General features: G+C 39.8%; 2 protein-coding genes across 4 annotated transcripts in view; one reads left to right on the plus strand and one right to left on the minus strand.

Annotated features, from left to right (window-relative positions):
• Positions 1-2,340, plus strand: part of LOC137611807 (guanine nucleotide-binding protein G(olf) subunit alpha) — a 74,472-nt gene extending 72,132 nt beyond the window's left edge. For both annotated transcript variants that reach the window (XM_068339902.1, XM_068339903.1), the window contains exon 12: positions 59-2,340. In XM_068339902.1, coding sequence (XP_068196003.1) covers positions 59-205 — 147 coding nt within the window. In that variant the 3' untranslated portion in view covers positions 206-2,340. The remainder of the gene's footprint in view (positions 1-58) is intronic.
• mppe1 (metallophosphoesterase 1) lies at positions 1,289-13,948 on the minus strand. 2 transcript variants are annotated; one of them, XM_068339906.1, is made up of 9 exons: positions 13,368-13,948; positions 13,144-13,252; positions 11,602-11,705; positions 8,823-8,903; positions 7,633-7,741; positions 6,775-6,855; positions 4,626-4,748; positions 4,267-4,407; positions 1,289-3,255 (listed from the first exon to the last, which is right to left on the minus strand). In XM_068339906.1, the coding sequence occupies exons 1-9, from the start codon at positions 13,616-13,618 to the stop codon at positions 3,250-3,252; spliced, it is 1,005 nt and encodes a 334-aa protein (XP_068196007.1). In that variant the 5' UTR covers positions 13,619-13,948; the 3' UTR covers positions 1,289-3,249. The 2 variants fall into 2 exon arrangements, with proteins under 2 accessions (XP_068196007.1, XP_068196006.1); XM_068339905.1 differs by having other exon boundaries at positions 1,289-3,672.
• Between the last annotated feature and the right edge of the window lie 4,578 nt (positions 13,949-18,526).

The following is an 18,526-nucleotide window of genomic DNA, read 5'->3' on the forward strand; positions in this document are numbered from 1 at the left end:
TTCATACATGTGTGAAGGGGCTTTTTTTCATTTTACTGCCTCTCCTCTTCTCCTGCAGCGGATCAGCACTGCGAGTGGCGATGGCAGACACTACTGCTACCCCCACTTCACCTGTGCTGTGGACACAGAGAACATCCGGCGGGTGTTTAATGACTGCAGGGACATCATTCAGAGAATGCACCTCCGGCAGTACGAACTCTTGTGATGGGAGACCGCCTCTTAACAGTCTTCTGTGTTTCTCTCCATCATTCTGCATCCTTGACAAACCCTTCCTTCTCTTCCCCCTCCGCCTCAAAAACCCCTGACCGCTCCTCCTGTCGAGGACTGAAGTACTACTGAAGTGTGTCAAATCTTCTTCCTCTTCTTAACTTCTTGGCTTTTTGTACCTTTTTTTCTTCTCTGAGAACAACTCATCCCCGAGGTGATAGGAAGGTTGGGGAATTAATTTGTTGTGTGCCGCTTATTTTTATTCTTTCTATTTTAATTCATCCTTTTGAATGCCTTGATTTTTGTCATTCCACTAAGCCTTGGGCTACCTCTTTTTTTGCCCTTTTTTGTCCATCTATTTTTTTGGCTTTGTCATTGGACCTGGACTGGTGGGTGTTGGTGCATAGGACATACCTAGGACCTCAGTGTAGAGGCTGTGTGTGTGTGTGCGTGCGTGCGTATGTGTGTGTCATGAAGAGAAGGAGTGACGTGAGCGAGCGGATGTGTGTGATGTGTGTTGTCTGCTGATTAAAGCTGTCATCATTACCTTGACCTATGCTCCCTTCTTTTGCCCTGCCACCTCCTCGGAGTTGCTCCTCCCTCCTGCGTGGAGGTCTACTTGACACCTCCCATACCAGAGAGGGGAGGAGTCAACGGAGGGGAACCGAGTGGATGAAGAGATAAATGCACTTTGCATCAGGTTCCTTAATAACTTTTTTGTTATTTTTTCTCTAGAGGAAGCATACACACAATGTAGCATTACAATATTTATTACCCTATTACAATGTTAGCTTGCTGAGCTAAGGAGTGCACAGAGCAGCTGAGAGATTCAAATGGGAGAAGGGGCAGGTAATATGATGAAGAAGGATTTAGATGAAGGAAAAGGGACTGAGCTCGTTGCACCTTAGCCCTGCTGCCTCCATGGACTTGGACCTGCCTCCTTTTTTCACACAAATCATTTTAGCATAGACATACTGATGGGAGGTGGGGGGAGAGGCAGGGTGGGAGAGAAATATGTATTCTTTCTTTTTTTTTACTTGTACACTGTACAAGGTTGAATTATCTTGTACAGACTGTAAAATGTAATATTATTTTGTACAACTTAATTGAAAGAAAAACAAATCTACTTGTAGATCTTTGTGCCTTGATTATGGCTGTACCTGTAAATGAGCTCAGATGTAAGTATGTTTTCGACTGCGCTGTACAGCTTGATGTCAATCTCCATCAGCAGCTGAAGACTGCAGATAGGGGACTTTCTCTGTAGAATTTAGTTTTTTTCTGGTTTATAAAAAAAGAGGAAATGCTGTTTAGTAAAAAATTAAAAAATAGGGAAAAAATCCTAAAAACCTGTATACATTATGCAAATTAACCTCTTACCTGCAGTGAAGACCAGATGTTGCAGCGCCATGCCTTTTTTGTCTTTTGTTGATATTATTTTTCCTTCCCCTCATTATTATAATTATAATAATTATTTTATTTTATTTTTCACAGCTTTAAAAACATTGGAAATTCATTGAAAGTGTCCAAATTGCAACCTGGTGTTGTTTTAATTGAAACCAACATTATTTCAATATGAAGTGTGTCTGAGACCTGTATTGATGTGTGTGGGCAAGTGTACATAAAACAGACATAGACTCGCAGACGCATCATGTGTGCGTGCATGTGCGCGTGTGAGGGCAAGTGTGCGTTTTGTGTAAAATTTTCTAAATGTATGTACATGTAAATTTATAGGTCTATATAAATATATATGTACAATTATACATGTTTAATTATGTGTGTGCCTAGGTGTACATGCCTTTGTATGTATACGGTAAATATGTATGCATACACACATAGGAAAGCATGTTTAGAATGGAGATGAATAAATGAGAGCGTGCAATATAAATGATTCTTTGGTCCTTTGGAGCCATAACCAGTGGCACAGGCGCTATGAATGTGTGAGCAGCACCCAACAAGACAAGCTTATCTCCTTGTACAAACAGCATCAGCCTTTTCTTCTGCTACAGGACACATTTATCCCCAAAAGTGTATGAACAGACTGGAGGTGCAAAAACCTTGTTGGGCCTGGGAGGATGACTAAATGACATTTTTATTTTCTTTAAATAAAGAGGCACACTAGAGGACTTTGCTTTATTTCCATCTTGGTGTCGAATTATGTCCAGATTTGTTACCGGGGTTTTCTTTTCTGTTTGGATGCTGCAAGTAAGTAGTGCTGTGCACATTCAGTATGCTAACTGAGTTTCAGCCATTGAAGTATTTGTTTAGAATGATCAATAGAAAAATCACATCCTGATAAGTAAATATGGCCACTACATCCTGACGACACAGGAATGGCCTTTACATTACAAAATAGGTGATGAATTGCTTTGCAGTTTCACATTTTCATCCTGAGGAGTAGAAGATGAACACAAGATTTTAAACTGTAAGACAGTCACTTGACTCATCTCAGTATAAGGAAGTTAATGTCCTGTTTTGTTTTGGGGTTTTTTACATACGACAGGATGTTACTTCATTTCATTTTGATCACCATGTGTCTATGTCTGCAGTTTGTTTCCTTCCTCCTGTTCTTTGCTTTTGGAAAGCCACATGATTACTTTAACATCCTTTTGCATTAGCATAGGATGACATGACTTCAAGAATTACAGTGACATGAAGAATTACAGTGCTCTCTACTCTGACATTCAGATTTATTCATATACAGTTAATCCGAAAAATTTGACAGTTTGGCAGAACCCTCACAAATATTTGGCACAGAATATCAATAATAAACATTCAGATATGCATCATAAAGATGAGAAGATACCAGGATGCATCAGACAGCATGAGAACAGAGTGTTAAAAGTGAGGCAACTGGTATGATTACATAAGATCACAACATCAGAGTGAAGAGACATGAACGAATGACTTCACCTTGAATCAGTCCAGTACCCTCTGTACGTACATAGACGTACTGTCTGAGTTGTGTTACTTTATGTCCCAGATGTGTGCCTGTCTTAGACTGGTTTTCCTCGGAGGATGAATCAAACTTGCTGGTGATCTGGCTCATATCTGCATTGGCACATCATCACATCATCAGTAAACACAAGTCCTTCAAAGACATTTAAAATATATATAGTACTTGTCCTTCACAGTGGTGCAAAACATTTGGACAAACAGCTGAGGTCGTATGAATAGATTTTCAACTCCATCTGAGGAGGAACATAACATTTGCAGATCCCCAGACAAGTATTTAAAAACTCTTTCCTCCATCAGGGCATGGTGCACTTTGGGTGTTTTAGTTCACAAAGACTTGTGCTTTCCCAGAAGGCAGAGGCTGAGGCACTGGAGGAAGCCTTTCATCCACAGACAGTGGGCCAGGAACAGCAGCAGCAGGCATGCCCCAGCCAAACAATAAACCCAGATGACTGTACTCTCCTCTGGAAGGAAACACTTGGACAGAGCATAACTACTGGGTGACACTGATGCCTGGGAAGAGAGGGGGTCAGAGGTCAGAGTTAATATTGACAGAGGGGGCCATTGAGCGTTCCTCAATTATTAGAAGGCCTCCAAAACACAAACCTGTCTTTAGATTCTTATGACTGCTTTCATTTGACAGTGCAAGGAAATAATCCTTGTTTTTTTTAGAGCCCCACATGAATTAAAGGAGCGTTTGGGTGAACTTTTCACTACAGTGTTATTTTGTAGCTTTCATTGGTAACTTGTTGGTACATATACTGAAATAATAATAATGGGTTGCAGTGAGTAGTGCTGTCGCCTCACAGCTAAGTGGGCTTAGTGGTGAGGTAGAACTGGTTGTCTTTCACGTGACAGTGGAAATGAAAACTGAATATGAACAAGATATCTTAAGTCTATAGAAAACAGTCAGCAGAACTAAACTAAGCTTTTAATAATTATTCTTAAATGTTCTGTCAAAATCACTAAATTTTAAATACATTGTAGGACCATGAATAACGTCACTAATATTATCAGTGTCACCACTGTTATTGATAAATAGTTGCATTAAAACGGTAAAAGGAACTTCTCCACAACCACGTTGGCTTAGTGGATATTTTCACTCACCAGAATGAAACTGGGGTTGTTTCTGTTCCTCCAGCTGAAGGATGGCACACTGACTTCTGGGTATTTGTTGTCATGGAGAACCTCACATCCACTGTGGGTGTGTCCACTCAGAATGAGGCGGGGCTTAAACCACTGCAGCAGCTGAACAGAAAACCTACCCTCAGAGACCAGTTGCTGCTCACTTACATCATCAGTTTCATCATTAGCGTCATCTTCTGTTTCTACAGGAGACTATTCCTGACAACGGACGGCTGTGCTGTATTTCAATTGGATTACAGCACTTCAGAGGAGATGCTCTGAGAGAAAAAAATAAAAACCCAGCAGAGGATATGTGCTCAGACCTCAGATAGCTCCCTCACCTTCTGTGATGCGTCCTTTGACAGCACGTCATACTTCTCTCTGAATAGCAGGTGTCGCTCTTCAGGCGCCGCAGCATCCAATCCTGTGCAGGCAGCATCACTCAGTCTGTACAGGGGATAGTGCTGGAGAGCAGGAGAATATGACAGTCAGCACTTCTATTCATTATCATCTACTCTCAAGTCACAGTGTACAGGTCTGACACACAAATATAGATTAGATATAGAGATATTGAGGAGTTCAGGAGCAGAAAACATCTTGAGATAGTTTTGTCCAAATATTTTACTGTAACAACATGAGAAACTGGAGTGAATGAATGCAACAAAATCAGTATCTCCCACAGAATCAGCAACAACTCCAGGCAACTCTGATTACGTTAAGGAGAAACATTTAATGATAATAAAGTACAAAATGTTATCAAAATTTTAATGTGTAATTCTATTTGGATTCAAATAAATAGAGGTTCTTTTAAACCTGGAGTTTTAAGATTGTCAAATTTCAAGAGACGTTGACATCAAGTAAAATATTCAAATAAAACTTTAAATGTTAATATATCTCACTCTTAAATATTACTTTATTATTTTTTAAAGAATGTACTCAGAGCCCAGTGGATAATAACATTATTAAAGTTAATTGGCATGAATGTGGGGCAGCCCGGCGGTGCAGTGGATAACCTCACAGCAAAATTATAGATTCCTTTCTGTGCAGAGTTTGCATGTTCTCCCCATGTCTGTGTGGGTTCTCCCCAGTTTTCTCCTGACAATGAATGAATGAATGAATGAATGAATGAATGAATTATAATAAATAGAGGACAAGCTCTGTTTCAATACTGTTTAATTTAAGGAACTTCCTGGTTTCTTAAATTCATTTAAGGAACCATGAGACATCTTCACAGCAGCACCACTGGCTTCATTCTCATGTCTGGCTGGGTAATGCCTCATCATTGACGATGTGTTGTTACTGAATGCCAGGTGCTGGGAACAAAAGGCCTGTGATGAGGTCCAAAACTTAGTGCACTGACCTACTGCTGACTCTTTTTGTCTGAAAACAATCTAGATATCAGTTGTTCAAATTAAAATATTTACAATTCAATTCACCATTATTTCACACTTGTGAAGCTGAATCCATGCAAAGATACCTAATATGTTAGTACCTTAAAACACAAGCTACTCGATATAGAACTTTTTTGAGATAAGGGTGAAAATTGTTCAATGTTTTGGGACACCACCAGCAGTTAGCAGATGGAAATCAGCTGAGACCACGTCCCATACTTGTTCACGGAGTAAAAGTGTAGCTTGTGTGAGCTCTTGACTTTTGAGTTTTTCATTCTTGATCATTATTTATGTAACTCATAATTACTCATGCGTCCTAATTAAGAGGGGTTTCGGTATTTTTTTACATAGCTGGAACAGACTAAAATGATTAGTTATTTTAAATGGGGAAAATTTGAGTTATGAGTTAACTTACGAGCTCCATCATGGAATAAATTGAAATCGTGTCTCAAGGTACTACTGTAATGGACAAAACAAATGTTGAATATTTTTATAAATCATTCAACATCTACATATCTGAAGTTCAATAGATTTTTTTTACATTTATTCGAGTTTCTGTGTGTAACCCTTAATTTCTAATTTTATTTTTCCAAAAACCACTAGTAAATTGTAACGAAATAAAAAACACAGTATTTTCTCTAGGTCAATGGCACAGCAGTTAGAAAGTCTAAGTAAAAGTAAAAGATTTACACTTATGCAAACTACTTGAGAAATCTACTTTAATATATTCCATTGGCTTTAGCGATGAGGACAAAATTTAAAAGTTGTATATGTTAACATGTTGTTCCTCTACTCGGTGCTTTACGGTAAATAGGGTTGAGGGGCTTTACACACGGGAACACTGGAGCGGGAGTTGCACCTGGTACATGGATGCTGTCATGGCGGACCTATGTTCAAGACCTATGTTCATCAAGAGCATATAAAGTTCTGGAGGAATATAAACGTTGTGTTTATTAAGTCTAACAGTATAATTTTAATTTTCAAAGTGAATAACTTTAAAGTTCGAAAGTTATTTACAGTACTTTTATTTAAAGTCCCTCTTTCCCTAGCTTTCAAAGGTAAGCAAGAAAACCTGATACAGGGGTAGGCGGTCGTGAACCTGCAACATGATGGGTCTGGTTGGAGGATACACCTGCGATTCATCACACCTATCCTTCACTCCATCACCAGGCTGAAAGTTCTGCAGAAGAAAAAAGACCCAGAGAATTAATCTACTGACTATTCAGTGTAATGATGTTTGGGAGCTACTGCTTCTTCTTTTCCTTTCGGCTTTTCCCTTCAGGGGTCGCCACAGCGAATCAATTTCCTCCATCTAGCCCTGTCCTTTGAATCCTCTTCTCTCACACCAACTACCTTCATGTCTTCCCTCATTACATCCATAAACCTCCTCTTTGGTCTTCCTCTAGGCCTCCTGCCTGGTAGTTCAAAACTCAGCATCCTTCTACCAATATATTCACTATCTCTCCTCTGGACATGTCCAAACCATCTCAGTCTGGCCTCTCTGACTTTATCTCCAAAACCTCTAACATGTGCTGTCCCTCTGATGTACTCATTCCTGATCCTATCCTTCCTGGTCACTCCCAAAGAGAACCTCAGCATCTTCATCTCTGCTACCTCCACCTCTGTCTCCTGTCTTTCCTCAGTGACACTAGGCCACACATCATTGCTGGTCTCACCACAGTTTTGTACACCTTTCCTTTCATTTTAGCTGAAACTCTTCTATCACACATTACACCTTTTTATTTCTTACATGCCACCTTTGTCACAGTCAACTATCTGCCTAAGAAAAAAACACCTACCCCAGCTGACAGAGCTTAGGAAGTGTTTTTCTGTTGTTTTACTTCTTCCAAACTTGATGGAAATCTTCCACACTTCATCAGGTTTAGCAGCAGCAAAAAGTCTTCAAGGTGCTGTAAGCGTAAGACTGTGCTACTGACTTACAGAGACTTCTTCCCACCTGAAGAGAGCAGTTGAGGTCTCTGGAGAGTTTGATCAGGGACTTCTCCACCGACTGACAGATGGGACAGCCGTCTCCATGCAGGGCCACACTGTTAACCAGCAGGAAGCTGAGGAGAGTGGGTAAATAGTCTCAATGTCTGAGGTACAAAATTAAGAAGAGGTTGCAGAGATAAACCTTATTACGTTTTATTTCTTGGTTTGATTTGGAAAGAAAACTAAATTTTCTAGACTTTTGGTAGATTTTTGAAAAATGTGACTCACCAACCCACAAAACTACAACACCACTGAAACAAAACTAAAGCTTCAGTAACTAATCAAGGGGAAACTAGTTTTCACGTGAAATATAACTTTAACAATTCAGTATAAAAAATATATTGGTTTTTTAAAAGCAGGCACTGTGATGTTACCATGATGATGTCACTGTCCTGATATCTGCTTCATGACAAATTAAATAACACCAGGTAATTCTGATAACACTGAAAACCTACTCCTAGATTCATTATCATCAGTAGGTTATGTTCTATAAGACTGAATCCAGATCAGCTTTTCCTCTACACAAGACTTCTTCCTTCTCACACACTCTGAATGACTAAATTCACATAGCCATGTGTTTACCTCTCTCTGTTATCAGTTACATAAAGACTCCTACAACTGAATATTTAAAGCCCAAGATCCAGATCATGACCCATATCTGGATCCAGTCAATGTGGTGGGAAAAAATGTGTTGTCCATGCATTTTTATATTCATTATCTAAATGTATTCACGATACTTTTTAATACTGAATAAAGTGAAAAATGATCTGGCATCTGTAGAACCCACATTCTTTATCTAAATCTGAAAATGCATTCTTTCTTGAAAATCCAGTAAGTTTTTCGAGGTAGCAAACAAACTCAGGTTGGCAGAGGTGATGACTTTGTGAGAGGGAGAAATGAGTTGTAGTGCTTATTGCTTGTGGATCTATGTAATGATAAATGCAGTGTCTCCATTGACACATATGAAAATGGGAATGAAGTTTTTCCTGATTGACTACATAGTGAGGATCTCTGGCACCATTCACTTCCTGGCATCTCATTTCAAAGGACTTTTTTTTTTTTCACAGACTGACTTAGAGGATACCAACAGTGATAGTCCTTGACCAGCTTCCTGCAGCAACATCATGGAGCAGACAGCCTTCTCTTGTCACTCACTTGACTCCCTTTTTGGTGACGATTCTGGTGGAAGAGGCATTGAAGACTTTCTCGAAGCGCTGCAGCTTGAACCAGTCCATCCTGCAGGGAGACACAACATCCTCATCACACACAAGAACTCCCCAGTGTTTCGTGTGTGTTGTCCTTTAATACATGAAAGGCAACATGCACCACATACAAGCACTTGCATGTCGTCATGATCCTTCATGTGTGTTCAGATAGTGAGATGTAACACAGCTTTATGTATCTCTATCTGCTTCTTCACGTGGGAAGAAAATAAGTTTGCATGCTGTCAGTGGACATTCCGCTAAACTGTTTATTTGACACATTTCATTTAAACGGGCATTTCAACATTGTTTAATTTTTCTTTCAAATGTATTGTGAGAAGAAACAAAGTCCCTGTTCTAGGTGCATATAAAAAGAAGGCAGTCTGATTTTATGGAGCATATGAAGAATACTAAAAGAAAGGGCTATGAGGACTACGATTGGTGCATGAAACAAAATAAACTCTTAATGAAGGGAGGATCAGGGTCATTTAAAGTACCCTAAACAAGTAAAAGAAGTTGGTGGACTGTCCTCAGTGGTAAAGGAATCTAATTTCCTTTTTGCAGTTCCTTTCAAGCTGCAGCTGTAACTATCGTATTGAGAAAATCTGTGAGTAGTCTAAACATGTAATAAAAGAATCAACCAATCAATACATACATACATACATATGTTTCTTTTTTTATTTGTGACATCACTTTAAATCTGTTTTCTAAGGTCTTCAGGTTTTGAGTACATTTTTGCTATTTTGGATTAAAAAAAAGTTGGCAATTAGGGTTGTTAGAAATTTAGATATGTCATTTATATGTAAACATTTCTACTTGGCCATACATTAGCTGCATCTCTGTCATTCAAAACAATGACAACGGACAAAAAAATCCACAGCAATACTTAATGTCAGACTATTTTTTTATTTTAAATTCTCTTACACAGTGAAAGTATTTTCCTTAAAGATTAGTTTTTGCTTTTGCTTTCAAGAATCGTGTACAATTAGTTGTTTGTCTTTCTAATAATTCAAACTGACAATACATTTTGAGAATCTATACTTGAAGTGTGGAGCACAGGTCTTTGGGCTTACTTTTGATCTGTAAAACAAACATGTTGACCAAAGTCACATTTAAAAATTGTTAAAATGTTCAAAATCTGTCATCTAAATAGTTTCTATTTTATAGATTTGAAATGATTCATGTCTTTAAACACCGCTGGTTCCATTCTCCCATGAATACACATATTTTTTGTGCTCTCAAGACATACGACAAGAGGAACAAATTCAACAAGGTGTTGAAAACATTTATCGCTCAATTTACTAAAACATCATGTTTCTAAATTTTACTTAAATATAAATTTTACTGGATGAATTGGAATGATGCTGTAATTCAGCAATTTACAAAGATTTCCACAGAAAAAGTAAACTGTGATGAATGAAACTATAGACACCTGCTAATTCTCCTGTGTGTGGAATTATTAATACAGGTTTACAGGTCCACTGGGGCAGCGGTGGCTCAGTGGTAGAGCGTGAAGTAGAGCAGGTCGTCCAATGTTCAGAGATCAGCGGTTCGATCCCCCCCCCCCCCCCCCAAAAAAAAAACACCCGGTGTCACGAGCGGCAGGGTATGGACCCAAATGCAGGACACCAATGGCAAAACTGTCATCCATGATTTATTAACAAACTTAAAAATTCTCCAGACAGACAAGAAACTCAAAATCAGGAAAGACTACCAGGAACCAAACATGAGCAATGCACCAGCACCTAGCTCTGATTCAGCAAGGCTTAAAAAGCCTCAGGGTCAATAGCCCAAAACAAGCTCAGGTGTGATAAGTAACAGGTGTGGAGCAGTGGCTCCACCCACAAGCTTGGCCTCTCCCTGCCACACAACAGCACTGCCACACCCAACTGTGACACCCGGAGGTGAGCTGACAGTGGGAGGCGTCAGCTCACCTCCGGAGCACTGCCGAGGCACCCTTGAGCAAGGCACCCTTACAAGTTGCTCATTTGGGGCGCACCTCAAAGGAGCTGCCCGCCACCCTACCTTCTCTGCATGCATACAGGCCCCCTGTGTGTGTTTGTTTGTTCAGGGCCTGTACACACTGACATATGCATGTGATTTGATTGGACTAACTAGAGTGTGCAGTTAATATACTTTAGTACTCTCCAAAGGGAAATTAAGTAAAATTAAATTAAACTAATTAAATAAAAGCCACAAATATTCAGTCATTGTGTTACTTTGATTTGCTGTTTGGTGAAAGCCCAGAACCCCACTGCTGTAGCAGGGTAAGATGACTTATGAGGCATTGACTCCTTAAAAAAAGTTCTCTGTATCTTCAAAGTAGTAATAACTTTAGCTTGTCCCAAAATCTTACAAAAGTATTATCAGACATGACTACTTTATTCTCATAAATACTGTATGTACTGTATGACCTGATTGCTTTACTGAGCGACTCTTTAAAGCAATGACTCATAAAAGTTCCTAAAAGGTTGTGCAGTGTGGACAAAGGTCTGCAATGTGACACTTTTATTGACATTTTTGGCAGTTGATACCTGCATGATTAAAACTAAATGAAAGAGATACACAAAATGACAGTGTGAAATCAAAGTCCTTGCTTTATCTTGATTCTCAGCCCTACAACCTTCAATGAAACTTTCAGAGCTATAAGGGAAGAGTTGATCAGACCTTTGCCTTGACTAAAGGTTGCTTAATAAACAATACGACTGTGGTGCTGTAAAGCTCCTCCTTACTCATAATGGAAGCCGATGTCATGGTTTCCAACCAGAACAACCAGTTCTGTGTCAGTTGAGTGCTTGAACATCCTGTGGAAGCGTCGCACATCGTCCTCCCAGTGCTGCAGTAGAGATGAAGAATGTTCAGAGCAGGCTTTTAATAACAAGACTCCACTGGGAATCTCATGAGTGTTAATGGGGTCTCTGAGGGTCACCCAGCAGCTCCCAGTGTGGATGAGCCCGGAAGCTTTGATTCCAACTTCAGATTCAATTTTGCACCTGTAGGGTCAAAAACTGAACACAGGAGACCTTTAATGACAATAACTGCTTGTTTACATCCCGCTTTAAACACTTAAGTGCCTATAACTGGCTCCTTAACACTGACTGATTAAATGATTGTCTGAGGATCCACTTACAATGGTCCTGTTGTTGTCCTAATATGGAAAACCAGCTCATTTTAGGTTCTACATTCTTTTCTTGTTTGTTTCATCTAATTCAAAATTTGATAGATATTGGGATTAGACTGCTGGTCAGACCAAACAAAAATATGAAGTATTTTAAGTGGGATTTTCAGAAATTCTGATGTTTAATCCTTCATAATTTAAATAATTAAATCATGAGGAAAAGAGTGGCCATCTGCTGCAGCTACAAGGTCTGAATTCTGTAAAATAAAGCTATAAAAACCAGATTTAATCACAATTACCATATACATCTAGCAGCACAGTGGCATAGTGGTTGGCACTGTTGCCTCACAGCAAGAAGGTCATGGGTTCAAACCCCAGCATTTCCAAAATTGCCCTTCTGTGTAGAGTTGCACATTCTCTCTGTGTCTGAATGGGCTTTTTCTGGGAACATCTATGAACCTTTAGTTCTTGTTCGCCCAGGGTGCAGCAGTCTGACCAACTCTCAATCTGACCTCACAATTTCTTTGTATGATTGTATAATGACAATACAGCTTCTTCTTCTTCAAACAATAAACAGATTAATCAAGAAAGCAGATCGATAACCTCTATCTGGATATACAGTACTTTCAATATTTCTTCTGCTGCAAAGATGTGACTCCTTCCTCTGTCAAAAAGTCAAATAGCAGAATAGCTTCCATACCTGTGCAAACAACAAGGAAGCTTCTGGTGGTAGATTAGAGGACACTTTACAGCCTGCAAGCTGCTTCCTTCTTTATAAGGTTTCTTTGTGCTGCACTTGCTCCCTTCCATGTTTTTTTTTTTAAATCTCACTTGACGAATCTCATTTGACACTTAAGTATTGGATGTGTAAGAATTCCCAGGCTGTTTCTTTTGTTTCTTTTTTCCTAAAGTAGGATGGATGGCTCAGAAGACGCAGCAGCGGCACCTGCTTGTGTTAGTGTCTTACTCGGAATCTGCACCTTCTCTGGTTTGGATGGTAAAATATGGTGACCGGTTGGCCTCTGCGTTTTATCTACATTATAGACTCTGCTGTTTCATACTGTTTCTCAGAAACATCACAACCATCACCACCACCATCATCACTAGCAGTGTGGGTTTGCAGACAAAGCACAAGGGAAACGGGGCTCCACGTTACCTTCTGCGAGCTCCACTTGCCTTCGTCGAAGATATCCCCAAGAATAAACACAATTTCAGGTCTGAGCAGCCATAATGCGGTCTGAAACGCTCTCTCCATCTGCCATTCTCTGGAAACAAGCGTGCGTTATTTGTCGTCTTTGTTTACGAAATACTCGTACAGAGCAAGCAACAGACGAATGCAGAGAGGAACAGTGATGGATTGCATAAAGACAATGTCACTACCTCCTTAACTTATCGAACCAATGTCCCCCGACGGCTCCGAGAAGGTGGGTGTCCGACAGCACCATTGCGCGGATCGTTGAGTCCGTCGCCCGGCCGTCGATGCCCTCTTCGTCCCGTGCATCGCTGACCTTCGGCCAGGCGCACTTGAAAATGGTCGGGAAATATATGAGATACTCGCAAAAGAAGAAAGCGCCACCGACCAGGAGAATCAGCAGCACCGCAGCCATCCATCTAACATTAATCCTCTCCATTTCGTTGTGATTCGGTGTTGGGGATGCCCTGAACTGGAGCACTGGTGGTGACGGAGCTGTCCATAAGGCATTTTCTCCTCTTCCAGACCCGTTTAGGTATCCAGCCTCGTGATGCTCATGGCAGATGGCTCAAACACACACACACACACACACACACACACACACACACACACACACACACACACACACACACACACACACACACACACACACACACACACACACACACACACACACACACACACACACACACACACACACACACAGCTGTATGAGTCCCTGTGGTCGCAAAGATGAGATAAAAAGTTAAAACCGTGTCTTGCTGGTGGGCAGACGGTCGAGTTGGAAGCAGTTTGGATTCCAATCATAGTTCCTATACAGTGTCAAGCCAGAAATAATCCGGTGCGGTTTTTCAAAATAAACGAAATAATTTGTTTTGCTATTCAAACACAATTCCAGGCTACCCGGCCATCGATGTAGCAGATCTATTTTTGTTTGTTTTTCAGAGGGAAATTACGAAAAAGCAAATATTATTAGGTTTATTATGCAAGTTTTCAAATTTAATTAGATGAACAATTGCTAAAGCTTGCAACAATTGAAATATAAAATAGAAACAAAAATACTATAAATGTGAAAAATCAAATCATGTAAAAGTATATGTTCATCCAGACGATCGTAATCCTCTTTCTTCTGTGCTTTCGAAGTTGGGGGTCAGGGGCCCCGATGGAGCCTCTCCCCGCTGGAGCCTCTCCCCGCTGGAGCCTCTCCCCGCTGGAGCCTCTCCCTACAGGGCAAGAAGAAAAAAATTAAACTCTGTTAAAAAATATTTGATAGTGGCGCTTGTTTAATTTGTTTAATTTAATTTTTAACTGAATTTAAAAATTAGATAGGCAACTTCCTGTGCGTGCCTGGATAGGATAGCGTCTGCCAGCTTGACACTTGTGTTTCTGGGCGGGGGTAGGGGTGGGGGGGTGAGGTTGAGTGGTAAAAACACCTGCTCTAAAAGTGATGATAAAAATCACACCTTGATTTCTAAAACTATGAATGACCGTCCATCTGGTCAGTGATGAGGCTACCCGACAACCATCACAAATACCACAACACAAACTATGGGGTACATGAGATTAAGTGATTAGAGCAGGAATCTTATCACCACATGAACACTTATGTTTCCATCTCCCTGTCATATTTGAATGACGACTGAAACTTATGACCCAACAACTCCAGAGTAGAACTGCTTGTCAAACCTGTTTGCTGGTAGGCTTGTTTAACCAGCATGGTTTCCATACCTTGTCATGAACAGCAGACACACAGAATGTGGAAGCCGTAGGGACAGAGGGTTGAACCAGCAGCAGCACAGAGGGAAAGCAGACATCTGTTTCCTGATTAACAAAACATTTATGGACAAAAACAGCCTTAACTTGTAACCTGCCATTCAAGTGCATAATGTATTCAGGCTGTTGTTTGTGAGTTCTTGCATTTCACCATCAGGGAGAAACAAATGGTGACTAATGTACAAACATCCAAAGAGTTTGAGGTTCTTTTCCCACTTCACTCTTTTATGTTACAAATGTTATTCACAGCCAGGGTCTCTTGTCTACGATTGGGGTCACTGAGGTTATGCATTCAGCGGATTTTCTAAGGATATATGGAATTTGTCAGTGGATATGACAATAAAAACAAACAACCCAGTCAATCAAACAAACAAACAAACAAACAAACAAACAAACAGACAGACAGACAAACAAGCAAACGAACTGTCAAAACCAGAAACTGGCTTCTACTTTTTAAGTTTGATTTCTAATTTAACCTCCATAAAGAAGATAAGAGATTCTGCTCAAGCCTGTCGCTAAAGTGTTGAGTACAAGAATTTTCTCAAAACATTTCTCAGAACACAAGATGCATTTGTTGAGCCCTATACTGATATAAATGATTACACCCTTGGTACTCAAATAAGTTTATAATGCAGGTTGTATGAGGTTGTACGGTTTCACAGTAAACTGAGTATTCATCGCAATAAAAAAATATGTTGCACACAACAAACTTGCAGTTCAAGGGCCACAACTAGAGAGCACTGACGTATATCAGGTTGCATAAACTCAGAGCAGTTGTCAGCTTTGGTCTTTAAATGACATTTGCCGCCAAAAGGAAATATATTTTGTCTTTTACACATATTAGTTACAGTCAGCAGTCTTGCCAGGCATTAAAATAAAAAGAGACAACTATAAAGTAAAATTTATTCCATTAACATTTTATTTACAATATTCTGAAACAGTGCAAAAGTCTTCAGAACCTCAGTTGAAGAAATAACATATAAGCCTCATAATTTACAAAATGAATAGAAACAGGCATAGTAAATAGTCATGAAGTGGTAGGGTTTTTTTTTAGTCATATGAAATAAAATCTGTTAAGTTGGAAATCTTCCCACACAAAACACAGAGGCGTCGCTGGCATGGCTCAGCACTCGACGAAACACTGATTTGTGCAATCATCATTTATTGAACAAATTAATGTGACACATGTGAGTCAGGTTTGCATGTTGAGGAAAAATATTACCTCTCCCTGGTGTTAAAGGGATGTTTTAACAATATTTAGTGGTTCTCTCTGCGGCTGGGCCCAAACAGATGTGATTTACGTTAAATGTGGCAATCTGGTCAGCCTACATACACTTGTTAGATTTTTGTTATTACAGTATCAGAATAAAACTATCTAGGCTCCTAAGATCTACTGATTTTGTTTCAACACAACACAAATTACATGAACCCCATCTCCTTCCAATGAATACAAAAGGTTGCTTCCACAAAGTATGATAATGCATATGACGTGTGGGAGTGGCATATTTTGCAAACAGTACTTTTTTCATTGACAAGAAGATTTAAAAAAATATAAATTTTCATGACAGTTCTTTTATGCATGTTTGTCTATGTAGGCCTGAAAATATTAAGCTAGTGTTACAATCAATTTTTTTTATTCATTGTTGTGATTAATGTGGTTAAGCTTTTAAATTCCATGTGGATACTGCAGCAAGACATTTACTAAGGTCTAGCAAAATTGATAAATTTGTAATAACAAAGTTTTACATGCATGTTCTTGCAACTTTTGAATAATTTAAGTGTTAATTTGTGGCTAAACAGGGTGGACATAAAAGTGAATAAAATTTCCTCCTTTAACTAGGTTCTATTACAAAAAACATATTTTTGCAGGTCTCTACATATACATAGTGGTTCTCCCTAACCCTACCAATTCCTAGACTCTGGAAAACAAACGTTTCCTGCATCAACAGATATTTGGGATCCTTTGGATTTCATGGCTGTGGAGAATCAAAACGACTGGCTTCATGAAGCGCCGTGTGTGACGTCACACCAGGCGTGATTGACAGAGAGATTGACCCATCCTGAGTCATATTTGATTGTCCACCCAGATAAGGGCATGGTCATCCCTGAGATGGAGTTTGGTCAGGCAAAGGTAGCAGTGTGTGGTAATGACCTCGCTCAGAGCTAGACAAGTTCCTCACAAGCTGTTGAAGTCAGCTAGCATTTGGCTAACTAGTTAGCTCAGTCAGGTGTGTGTGTGTGTGTGTGTGTGTGTGTGTGTGTGTGTGTGTGTGTGTGTGTGTGTGTTTGTGTGTGTGTGTGAGTGTGTAAGGCGTATCCTCGGTGTCATATACCCTATTGGCCCGAATATAAGAGGGTGTTTTTTGCATTGAAATAAGACTGAAAAAGTGGGGGTCATCTTACATTTGGGGTCAAGACATTACACTCATTCACAACGCTAGATGGCTCCAGATATCTTTAAAGCGAATGCTGAACTGAACTCCCCAGGCCAAAGCGAACCCCTGTCATGAAGAAAAAAAATAAAAATAGCGGTAGCAGGAAGAAGAAAAATAAAAAAATAGCTGTAAGGAGGAAAAGAGAAAAAAATAAGAGAAGAGATAACAGAAAATGGAGAAACTTAGCAAAAATCTGAGAAGTCAGAGAAAAGCTTTCCGTGGTCCTCAGAGCAGTCGCTTCCAAGAGTGCAACAGAAAGGAGAAACGAGAAACGAAAGGACGGGATGCCCATCAGATATTAAGATGTGATAGACAGCTTTTGCATGATTTGAATGAGGCAAAATAACATGCTTTTTCTCTCGAATATATTGTTATAATCATTTGTTTCAGATGTTCTGTAATCATTTTCTGTATAACATTTTAATTTGGTGTTACAAAAGTCTTTTTTCAAACTTGAGTCTTGAAAAAGAGGGGGTTGTCTTATAATCAGGGTCGTCTTATATTCGGGCTAATACAGTATATACCAAACATAACCAGTATCATAGCAGATGAAGACGCTACTAAATCAGAACTGATGTCTGGTTTTTGATGAATGAAAGCAGCTTTACCTCTTCTCAGTGATCTGAGAGCTGCATGTATCCAAAGCGACGACACTGCTCATTAAAACACAGCCTCAGCCTTTAATTACAGCCTAATAGAAATTGGGCTAATTTCATGAAGGCAGGTTTAACAAACCCTGAGATAAACCTGTGGTTTTGGGTTGACTTGCCCTGAGCTTGGAAAACCCAGGGACACCGGTTTCACAAAGGCTGTTCAGAGGTACTTTTAGGAACCCAGGGTATATTATGGGTTATTTATTACTCTTTATGGGTTATTAATTACTCTTTCTGTTTGGTGTTGGTACTACTTTCTACTTTCTATCATCAAAGGAGCCCCGATTCAACGAGTCACAATTGGCACCAATAAGACGCGATCCGAGTATTTTACTTTGATCGAGGTGGAAACTTTAATACATGCTTACGCCAATGTCCAGCACATTTTCAGAGGCAAGAGCAACAGTGCTGTGGCCGCAACGGAGAGGGAGAAGGCGTGGGAGGAAATCGCTGCTCGAGTAAATGCGCAAGTTTGTATGTAGCGCT

This window comes from Antennarius striatus, chromosome 18 (genome assembly GCF_040054535.1).
Source record: "Antennarius striatus isolate MH-2024 chromosome 18, ASM4005453v1, whole genome shotgun sequence".
In the NCBI taxonomy this organism is placed as follows: domain Eukaryota; kingdom Metazoa; phylum Chordata; class Actinopteri; order Lophiiformes; family Antennariidae; genus Antennarius; species Antennarius striatus.

What these genes read in the sequence shown, in the direction of transcription:
- mppe1 (XM_068339905.1), bottom strand. Translation starts at nt 13,618, where the DNA reads ATGGAGAGGATTAATGTTAGATGGATGGCTGCGGTGCTGCTGATTCTC. An exon ending in GCAAGTGGAGCTCGCAGAAG is followed by an intron (nt 11,706 to 13,143) that starts GTAACGTGGAGC and finishes TCTCTACTGCAG; the next exon opens with CACTGGGAGGACGATGTGCG. An exon ending in CCAGACCCATCATGTTGCAG is followed by an intron (nt 4,749 to 6,774) that starts GTTCACGACCGC and finishes CCTGCTCTCCAG; the next exon opens with CACTATCCCCTGTACAGACT.